Source organism: Stigmatopora nigra, chromosome 17, assembly GCF_051989575.1.
Source record: "Stigmatopora nigra isolate UIUO_SnigA chromosome 17, RoL_Snig_1.1, whole genome shotgun sequence".
Classification (NCBI taxonomy): domain Eukaryota; kingdom Metazoa; phylum Chordata; class Actinopteri; order Syngnathiformes; family Syngnathidae; genus Stigmatopora; species Stigmatopora nigra.
In genome coordinates, this window is record NC_135524.1 from 4,144,851 (window position 1) to 4,156,241 (window position 11,391).

General features: G+C 39.1%; 1 protein-coding gene across 2 annotated transcripts in view; it reads left to right on the forward strand.

The window, feature by feature from the left end:
- hcn1 (hyperpolarization activated cyclic nucleotide-gated potassium channel 1) overlaps positions 1-8,541 on the forward strand; it is a 45,895-nt gene extending 37,354 nt beyond the window's left edge. The window contains exon 9 of one of the 2 annotated variants that reach the window (XM_077737125.1): positions 5,900-8,541. In XM_077737125.1, the coding sequence (XP_077593251.1) occupies positions 5,900-7,032 (1,133 nt within the window). In that variant the 3' untranslated portion in view covers positions 7,033-8,541. The remainder of the gene's footprint in view (positions 1-5,899) is intronic. The other variant, XM_077737128.1, reaches the window with a different exon arrangement.
- The last annotated feature ends 2,850 nt before the right edge of the window (positions 8,542-11,391 follow it).

An 11,391-nucleotide genomic window follows, 5' to 3' on the forward strand; every position in this document is an offset into this window, starting at 1 on the left:
ATATCTGTTTTATCAATTTAGTCTGGCCCAAGGAGGATTTTCTGGGCTGTAATAGGGAAAAGGTTCCCCACCCCTGCTCTAAATCAACTTAATACTAAATGAAAGCCAGTGACAGGAAACAGGAAGTCGCTTCAGGCTGGAACATCCCCACTTTCTTTTTTGGAACAACAAACAAAATCCAGTTGAGCTTAGCCACAGCAGCGATTTTTTAAAATAGATTAACACAACTCGGCTCTTGAATGAGCAATGTATGTATTTCAAAGGGGCACATGTATGAAGTCAAATGGGCAATCATTTTTGTTAATTTTAATATAGTTTCTATTGGTTACTCATGCAAAAATCTCCATTACAGTAGAACCTCTTATTTTGTCATTGTTCTTAAGGAAATAACGGCAACTAATAGGAATGTATGACCAAAAAAAAAACATTTTTTCCCACCCAACCACTCTCCAAAGTTTATTTTTATGGTCAAATTGCAAATATTGAGTATTGCCTTCAGGCTTAAGAGGTTCTACTGTATCATACAAATACAGTATTCACTTCTTGAATTTTGACCTTATTAATTATCACAGAAAAAAACAACATAATACAGTTTGTTGTGGGGCGACCTCTGTTGCACTGATTACCCCCGAAAAACATGAAAGATTTCTCAGTTCTGCTCACTCGGCTGGGCTGCTGGAGTCGTGCCCGGCGTCTTTCGCCGACCATACGCTCAGCTCACCGTTCTTTTCAGCTAATTACACGCTCACACAAGCAACCAAAGCACATTGTGTATCCGTCTTCTGTCATATAGCTTGCTGAGAAAAACTTCCCGTTATTTCAGTCTTAAATGTTTGAATTTGCTGTATTTTTATTATTATTTTTGCTTTCTTTTTTAAATTTCTTTGTGCCTAATATGTGGTCAGTAATTAAGCTGCAGTATGTACCTCTTCCCTTTTGCTTGCCTCTGTCATACTCATGTATTTGTACGTCCTTTCAAGCGCGTCAATACAAGCCGATCGCGGTCTTATTACAACGAGTTAGTGTAACCGTGTCAGGACACTCTGATCTAGTGCAACACAACACATTGATTAGCCACGCTTTTTTTTATCCAAGACGACACCTGTTTTTCATGTGATGAAGGCAACCTTTTCTCCTCGGAGTGAAATCCTCGCTCGGGATGAGCCTCGTGTTGTCGTTAGTCATTCAATTTAGCGCGTAAATACTTTTGAACTATAAACTGTTTATGTTCAGTGGGTGTTTACCCTTTTTTTAAAAGGTGTGTGTTTACAAGGAAGCTTGTAAATATGGCTACCTGCATAGTTAACTCCTTCAGGGAAATTGATGATGATAGACATCTAATGGTAGCTGTTTTTATGCTATGAATTGAAAATTTGTGGGTTAATAGTCAAGTATTTGAACTAAGTCCTGGTTTAAAATGGATTTGATGTCTTTCAACGTCAATGACCGTGAATGGGTTATTTACCAAATTAGAAAATGTAGTACTTTATGCATTAACACATTATATGTAGTACAGAGCCAAAGAAAATAGTTATTGTGAATTTTGTGAATAGTAATCACATATTCTAACTCCACCCAAATGCGTCATTTTAATCAATACAAATTGGTCCACATGCTCAGCATCGATTCGTCCTTTCCGACAAAAATACGGAGCCAAGTCTATTTTCTGCTTCATCAACCACTGCAGTTGTTTCCAAACAGGAATACTGTAAAACAGCAGTAATATTTGGTCCTTCAAAACTATATAGTGTTTATAAAAACATTTTCACTAAACATAATTGACGTTATTTTGCATGGAGCGTACAGGCTCTAAAATTCAGCATATGAGATGACTTCTAACCACAAAAATAGAGTTATACTAACATTATACGTTCTTATTTAATGATGGAAATCCAAGGAAACGGGGTTGCATTCTTCAATTTAAATTAAAACCAAAAAAAAGGCATGTCAATTTGTGTCCCTGTGCTGCATTTTACAACACAATGCCCTTGAATCTGAGCCAAAATATGCATTTGCCCTTTTTCTTGTAATATTTAAAAGACAGAATAGACAGCTGCACACTCTGAGTGACACATTTCAGAGTGGCTTCACTTCCTGTCTCTCCCACCATCACCAAACAGGGGAGTTGGTCTCATACAAGGGAAGACGTTGCGTGCGTTGTCATGACTGTATCGTTTCTCTCTCTTTCTCTATTTATATTTGAACTGCATTTGGTTCCATGCTTGTCCTGCATTGATTCAAGAAAAAAAAAAGCTAAGAAAGAAAGTACCGTGTTGCACATTTGACGTGATCTTTTATCTATCTAAAAATCACCTGACCAGGAGTCCGTCTTGAGACGAGCTCATCTCGTTTTCAAGAGTGTCCTGGCCGACGAGTAGGCACCAGGTAAACACTTCATTCCAGTTGCAACATTCAAACAGCGTCTTTAAAAAAGAAGGGGGGGAACCCATAGAGGCTGGCTTAGTTGGACCTATCCGTAAATTCATCCTTTAAGAGTTGTTTTATTCCCTTTCCCCTTCCCTTTATACATAATGACAATTCATGGATGGACACATAAACCAATGTCAACAAGGGAGACAATCCAGGAAACAAAGATACATTTACATGCCATTGTTTTTTATTTGTTTGCTTTTGAAGATTTTTATACTTCAGATTTTCTTTTTTTTTGTCCAAAAGAAGCCAAATTTGAGCAAAACATTCTCACATTGTTGGTTTTGTTACCATGAATTTGGATGGTGGCTAAAGTGGGACTTTTCATTTGAATTCTATTCGAATTGAACTCATAGATTGCCATTGATGATGATATATACATGTAATTTATTTTTATTGAGGGCCTTGCAGACAGTCGATGTTGTGTTAAAATTGTGAAATTAAATTAAATAGTTATTTTTTTAATTATTATTTTTTATTTATGAGAATATACTCTGCTTGTTTGGCCCCCAAAAAAATCAATAAGATGCTTTATTATATAAGCCAATGGGTACAAGCAATGTGGAAAAAGTAGGGTCTTATAGTCTGACTGTAGTTTGTTTTAAATTTAAAAATGAACCTTTTAGGCTTTGCTTTTTTATGTTACATAATTTGCAACCACAGATTCCAGGGGGGGTCACATGACTGGGTGTATATGATCATCAATGGCGCTAAAAAGTCTTAGTAGGAAAGCGGATAGGTGAATAGTTTCCTATCTGTGACTTTAATGAAAATGACTCATTTTTTCCTCACCATTATTTATGATTTTGCTTGTTTCAACCATGTTTTTTTATTGATGTTCATATTTGTGTTTATCTATTTTTGGGTCATTCATTGATATATGTTTGTTTCATCGTATTTTTGTTTTATTTGCGTGATTTTTTTTTGGGGGGGGGTGGTAATTTTATTAGTTTGAGCTCATAATTTACACACATTAACATTGTTTTTTTTACAATCTGAATCTTTAGCAATAATTTACGGTAAGTTCTCAAATGATCCTTCTGTGTAACGTTGTGATATTTGCTTTTAAAAATAAGCATTTCTTTAAAACTTCAAATCTTCTTTAATTAATCCACATGGCCTACTGCCTATTGCTGTAGTAAACAATTGGTCTAAGGCTGATTGGACTGATAAGAGTAGGTCTTTAATTAGGTGAAATGGAGTACATTAGTTCTCTGTAACCAGCCAAGGCACCACTCATTTACTCTAAATGAGTTTGTAACGAATAAGAGAACTAATAGAAAGGTTATTTGGGGATAAGAGGAATGAATTTCGCCTGAATTTTCTCAGAATCTCCACATTTTAGTCCAAGAAGATCATGATTAATATAAAAATGTATCTCCTTGAACAATTTTTCCCCTGGATAGACACATTTTGTATTCATAACACTATGAATGAAAGATCAAATCCTGTTGAATGAAAAGTTTTAGCTCCATAATTGATTAAATAGAATCAATTCTTAAAGATAAAATGCACTAGTATTAAACTTTAGTGTAGCAGAGACCCTTCTAATGTTCTCTTTTGGACACCAATCATTTATATGTTGTCAAAACAGCCTTGTGAGCATAATATTATGTTTACTGTTCTTCCAATTTGCAGATCTAAACCCAGTCAACTTTAAAAATGCCATAAAAGAAGCATTGTAAGTCAACTGGTAGTCTGTGGTGCTAGTTTTAGACTGTAGTGAGAAATCGTACATGGCAGAGCCAACATCAATCCTTCTGAAAGCTGATACGGGTTTGTTAACTCGCCGGCGGCCTCGAGAGTAAAAAAAAAAACGCCATCCAAGTGGAGAAGTGTTCATCCCCTCGAGGACGGACAAAGTCTACATGATGGAGTGACTCAGACTAAAGCCTTGAGTGTACTTGTAGTCCACTCCATCTTCTTTAGCCAGCAATGTCACGTCGATGGCTGTCAATATGCAAGACGTGCCTTAATCCACATTTTATTGGCCTTTAGCAAATGATGAAAGTCATTCAATAAGGCCCGCACAAGAAGCTTAAATATATTGCGGAAAATAGTAGGACTTTGAAAAGAATCTTACTAGTAAATTGTCTTTTTAACTCTATAGGACCAAATATATCATCATTGATAAATACATTTTGAGCAATTTGTTGTTTTTTCCCCCCCAAAAAAGATATAGTATAATTTTAATAGGTTTTCATGACAAATTATACTTGAAATGTTGCTATAGTTTATTTCTGGGGGATTGTTAAATGCTCAAATCAGTGTAAACTCTCTCCAAAAATCGTACGTTTGCCAAAAAAAGAAAAAAAATGGGTTCTACCCTATCAAGGCAAACTGCCATGATGCATATCCAAACTTTGTGTCAAAAAAAAGGGAATTGCCTGCTGCCCCCTTGGGCAAAATGTGCCCTTTATGATGCATAATTAGTCTATTTTCAATTTGAATCTATTGTGTATATATAAGGAGGCCTCAGGGGGGTCTCTGTGGCGAGCTCCTTTTGAAAAAAGGGGCATGGGAGAAAATATGCAACGTTCTAATTGAATTTTGCAGTACAGTTAGATGCATAACTCTACCAGGTGTAATTGCTTCACATATTATTATGAACGTCACCTCACAAGCACTTTGTGGTAATAGTGGTAAAATAGACTTAAAAAGAAAAGTCTTACAAAGTGGATATTCTAGGTGTCCTTGTGTGATGTGCATTAGTCCTTGTGGTTTGAATAGACTGTGACTTTCAATTGCAGTACTTTAGATTTGCGTGTCGTCTTTGGGAGGGAAAAACTGTCCAGAGTGGTGATGCGTGGCTGCGACTCATCCGTATTCCGTGTTTCGTCAGCACTTTTCTGCCAGTCGACGCCACACGTAATCTTTGTCTCCTTTATGTGTCATTCACCCCTTCCTCCCAGACCCTTCTAGTCGCCACCATTGCCATTCAGTGTACCTCACGTTCCATACGACTAAGTTTTAGTGGATGTGCAAGGTTGCAGCTTGAAGACATTCAAAAATATGCATGGCTGTCATTGCCAAAACTATGGAATACATCAAGAAAAACTGAGATACAAGAGAAATGTTTATATTAATGGAATATTTTAAACTTTTCTTATTAGATTTGGACCATATGTGAAGTTGTTAAAGCATTATGTTCCTATTAACTCGTTAGGAATTGTGAGCAGACTCACAAAAACAGTTATACAAAATAAATATGAGCACTCACCTTCCTCTACTGGCTAAGTTAGAACGTACAGGCAAAAATAAGTTCACTATCAATAGAAAGAGGGCTCCTAAGACTGATGCGTCAAAATGTACACTCGTATATGTTTTTTCTGGAGTCTGAAGTCCGTCCCATTGGTTCCCAGTTATTCCCCACATTTTGTCAAGTCTTCAAGCTGCATCTACTAGATCTTGTTTGCCATTCCTGTTCTTGATTTAGCTAGATCTTTTCCTGTGCCCACCCTTTTGCCAGGCCAGCTCACCTCTCTCGACTGCTTCCCAACAGGGAAGAAGAACTCATTGCTGCTGCAGAAGTTCCAGAAGGACCTGAACGCCGGCGTTTTCAACACTCAGGAGAACGAGATATTGAAGCAGATCATTCGCCAGGACCGGGAGATGGTGATGATGGTGGACCGCAAACAGTCGGTCAGCGGGTTGAACTCGACGCCAATGTCCGGCAACTCCATCATTAACTCGCCAGCGCAACCGCCCTTCTCCGCCGCCTTCGGGATGGGTCAATTCCAGCAGTCGTCGGTTCCTTTGACCTACAGCGCTTCAGCTATCGCCAACGCCTCCGCCGCCCGTATGCTGCCAGCCGCCGCCGCGGCGGCCCTCTACCCCACTGCCAGCGTCACCCACCTGGGTTCCTCCCCCGCCATCGCCCAGACGCCTCTCCAGGGGGCCATCATGTCGCCGTGCTCCTTCACGGCGGCCATGTGTAGCCCGCCGGTGCAGACGCCGTTGGCCGGTAGGAGCTTCCAGTACGGCTCTCCCACGGCATCCCAGCTGTCGCTCATCCAGCAGCCCGTCAGCCAGCCATCTCTGGGCGGCCAGCAGACGCAACTTAGCCAGCAGCAGCTGCCCACGTCGGCCGCGGGCGGCTCCGGGACGCAGCAACATTCCCCGCAACAGCATTCTCCCCAACAGCAGCAGCAGCAGGTCCCTTCGCCCCAGCGAGGCGAAATCCACAAGAGCACGCAGGCCCTGCAGTCGGGCAGCTTGAGTCGAGACGTGCGACACCTGTCGGCCTCGCAGCCGTCCCTGCCGCACGACACTTCGCTCGGGCAAAGGCCACACCAGGCCTCGGGCGACTCGCTGGCCTCCATCGCACCGCCGGTGGCCACGGCGGCGGCGCCGTCCATCCAGGCCATGAGTCTGCAGGGCGGTATCCGCACCACAGTGCCCCAACGGGTCAATTTATTCCGGCAGATGTCGTCGGGGGCCTTGCCACCCGTGCGCTCCACGTCGGCGGCCGTGGTGGCGGCGGCGGCGGCGGCCTCGTCGTCATCGGGCCAGCACAGGGAATCCCCTGGTTCTCGGAGAGATTCTGTCCTGAGCAGTACGGAGCCTGAGCAAGACAAAATGCGCTTTGCATCAAATTTATGATCCCTTTATTATTTTTTTTCTTCTTTTCTTTTTCAACCATGGAGGACCTCGTAACTACTTCAACATTGTTTTCTCCTTTTTAGATAGCCTCATTGAAATAGTGTACATACAAAAACCCTTGTATTATATTTTAGACACATTGTCTCCCTGCTTAAGAATGTATATTATACAGATAATCTCGTTTTCTTTTACAGTATGCCATATCTATGAATATGTACACATCTGGTACATGGCCTGTGTGTGTGTGTATGTGTGTATATATAGATCTGGTATGAATGGAAGAGTTGGGAAAATGTGAGAATGCATGTGACTGCGTGTTGAAATCCAAGTATAATATATTTCGCAATGGCAATTGAAAAAAAGCTGTAGTGTAAAGAAAACATGAGTCTTCCTTTCTGAGAAATATAATGAAATATATCAAATGTATGATTTTTTTTTATTTCTATATTTATCATTTGATGGTTTGTTTTCTACCTGGAATGCATTATGGATGGTGACTTCCTTTTCCCACCAATGAGGAAGAGGAGAAGCAGCGTTTAGCGCCACTTTTGGAACCATATGTGCAACGTAAAAACTTGCAAATCATCTTTAAAAAAAAAACAAAAAAAAACAAAGAAGAACTAACAAAACAAAAAGCACACGCTCTCACTGGAAGGATTTTTACTGGCCCTTCAGAACTCAACACCGCATTGAAAGTGTTTGCAACTTCGGTTAGTGATAAAGGGAATAAATATGGGAAAATTCTGCTTTAAAATGAGCGTGATGGATGGATAAAAAAAGCACGGATGTGTGCCATTTGTTTTCTATTCCTCATTTGGGATGGTTGAAATGTGACGTAACGATGAGAGCGGGAAAAAATGAAACTGTGTATATTTATAATATTTATAAACTAAAGACTTATCACCATTATGCAATAGACTGTGACATAAAGATTACCTATATGTGTGCTGTAAATAGTTTTTGTAGAGCTAGTATTTACAGATACAGTGTGGTGCATTCTCTCTATCATAAACAAAATGTCTTACTTCTGTCAGAGAACCTAACTTACCCACATGCAACTGACAAAGCTGACGAAAGAACCTTAATGCAAAAAAAAAGCACCGTTTTGAACAACAGGCTCAACAACACTCCAATTTTTCATAACAAAACTTTACCGTTCTGCCATTTCTTTTATATGTAATGTACTTTTTTTTAGGCGTTTTCTCTGTCATCTAGTCATATTTGTGTGAAACTATCAGTTTTTTAGAGGAAATAATTGGTTTATGGAAAAGTATGCCTTTAACAGACTTAGATGCGCCAAAAGGAAAATTGTAAGGGAATTGAAAATGGAGGTTTAATGTTGATTTGTGCAAAAAATGCTTTTATTCATACTAAGTGAGTTTCGCATCAGACTCATGTTGCATACTTACTGTTATAGTTTTTCACGATGTTTTAAATCACAGTATTTGGAGTGTCCTAAAATTTGGGGTACAATGATTGGGGTGGCAATCTATTTTAGTGTTGTTTTTATTTTTTTATATTATGTTCAAGTTTAGTTATCAAGCATGCAACTTTTTTTTCTGAGTTTGATCTTTCAGGGCTATTGTTTTCCATAGCGATCTTAAAAGTGACTCCCTTGTAAAAATTCATTGATCTGTGGCCTACTTAAAATAGTGTTAAGGCTCTTTAGTTTTACGACTATGGTCAAACCATGCTCCATTGGGACAGATTAATTCAAGCCAATCAACAAAATGTACAATCTACCAAGTCACCTTTGAATTCTTAAATACTACATTCTATTTTGTAACCACAAATTGCTTAATGACAAGACAATCGTTAAACCACGGCTCTCCGTGTAGTCCTATTTCTAGTAAAAACAGTAAAATCTAGCTGTCGCATCACAAATCGACTGGAATACATCAAAGCCCGATATTAAAGCCAGCTACTGGAGTGATCTTGAGTGCATGGTGCATCAAAGTATGCCCACCTGGCACAATTTCGGACTTTATCATCGAAAAAAATGGCATATTGAAGGCTGTGTAGTGCTGTTATTTGCATTAAGGTTCTCTGGCTCATGTAAATCCTTCCTTATGGGCTCGAATATGCCAAACTAATTCCAAAAGTCAAGACATAGAACTCTCTAAATAAGGTCAAGATAGATCCAAAAGACGGTTATTTTGGCTTCCCATGTAAAATGTTGTTAAAGCATATCCGAGCCCTTCCAGGAATGAGCATTTGGCTACCAGTTTGTGTCGATTAGTGTAGCGATACGATCCTACCGCCGCCGTCAATGAAAGCATGCACTGTCACGACAAAGACAAAAAAATCAAAAAACAATGTTGATGTTTAAATGTTGATGTTTCTGTTCATTGTCCGTCCGACTCGATGTCGTCTGTGCGAGCATCGACTTTTCACATGGACATTCTTACGTATTTGTGCCTAAACTATAGCCATGTTTTCGTCCTACTTGGGTTTATCCCGACGTTCCTCTTTTACACGTTTTTTGTCTGTGTTTTTGTTGTCAGTTTCTTTTTCGACAAGGAAAGGAGTTCATGAAGACGGCCAAATGTGTCACGACATCTAACGTTTTCAAGCAGCTTGTTTATTTTCTCTTAGATTCACGCTTTTATCTTCTTTTTTTTCTTCATGCGGGGTAGAGTGCAATCTTAATGCAGTTATATCAAGCATGACAAGATGTTGTAAAAAAATGCTGAGCACCTTTCTTATCTTATTTTTTTGTTTTTTTTTGGAGGTAGCCACTGATGTTTGTTCACAGAAAATCGCCCAAAGCAAGAAAAAAGTAATTGTGTTTTAAGAATTGCACTTTTTGAAGTAGAAAACTGGACATATTGCTGTTGGTGGACTTTCCAACAAATGGAGCTTTTTGGGTGAACTGCCATTGTTACGTAGGAATGAGTGATGACACATCGCAGGATTGTTGCGTTGTGACATGTTTTTTTGTGTTTTTTGTGATTTTTTTCATACTTGCCTTCAGAGGGAGTGCGTCCCTTTTTTAAAAATTATTATTCTTTCCCCACTCTACCGAATACAGCAGTCAGATGGGCATTATTGGCAACCTAACAAGCTTGACACATTAGCAGTGTAGAGATCCTCTACAAACCAGCACATGCTGTATGCTTGTATGTGTATTTTTTGTTTCTTTTTCCCCTTAATTTTTATTTTTTTCTTGTTCCTTTTCGTTCGTCAGACTGTTTGGTTAGGCGCAAGAAAAATAGAGATGCAAAAAGAATTTCCGCAGAGGACGAGAGCCACATTTTGGTTTACTGAGTTTTTCCGCGGAGGACAAGAAAGATTAATGTAAACTTTCTTGCAACAATATGCAGACAAACAGTGTTTGTCAAAAATCCTTTTTATTTTTGTTTTATTTGGTTTGTAAATAATAAACCTTTAAGATATAGAAAATAAACGACATATTGTCATTTAAAAATGGAAAGTGTCTATGTGTGGTCGACTTTTGGACCCAGGACAGTCGTTTTTAGCCATGAGTGAAATATCGGAAATAACTTCAGGAGAGGATTTCCATTCATTAGCTTTCAAGTTCCAGGACTGAAGTCAAAAAAAAAAAGTGAAAGCTGCTTGCCACAATGACGGATTCCCTCCCTTGCCATTGCAAAGGACTTCTTTCTTTGTTCTGAGCATCGAAACCTTCCAAACGCAAACTTGTCTCGAATAAATCTTCTTCGGTCCCCTTTGGAATGATGGCATTGCTTTTGTGCCTGCCGCATTATCACAGCAACAACAGGGCCTCATTCTGGCTTTGAAGAAATGTTATTAAATGCATGGGAAATTAATTCTGTTTTCCTCCTGACATCCCCCTTGTCATGGAGGAGTCTTTTCTTTCCCAATAATAATTAGTTCCATTGGAACTGAGAGGATAGGCAATGAATGAACACAGTTGTTTACTGCCAGACCTCACACTTTAAATGGATTGGACGTTTATAGCCAGTAACAGTAACAATTAATTACTATTTGTTATGCATAGTTGAGTTGAACACTGGTTAGCTGGGATTTTACTGCTTAAAATGTCTGTCTTGAATGAATAATTAATATTTTGCAAAGTATTAATCTTAACTAATGTACAGTGGGATTTTTTTAACAAAACCAAGAGTGATGGAAGAGATATACATTCATGTGATTGACTGCCTACTTATTAAAAGTCTGCTCAGGTTGGTATTCGTTTCCCTTTGACCTTGAACAGGCTATTTCCAAGAATACTGAAAAATTTACTTACATTAGGAAATAATGACTGAGCTCAGAGTCTTTATGATCGACTATAGTTTGCAGTTGGCTGTACTGAAGAGAGAGTGAATGAGGCGAAGATTGGGATTCACAAAGGAGATCTTCACATTCAGAATGCAA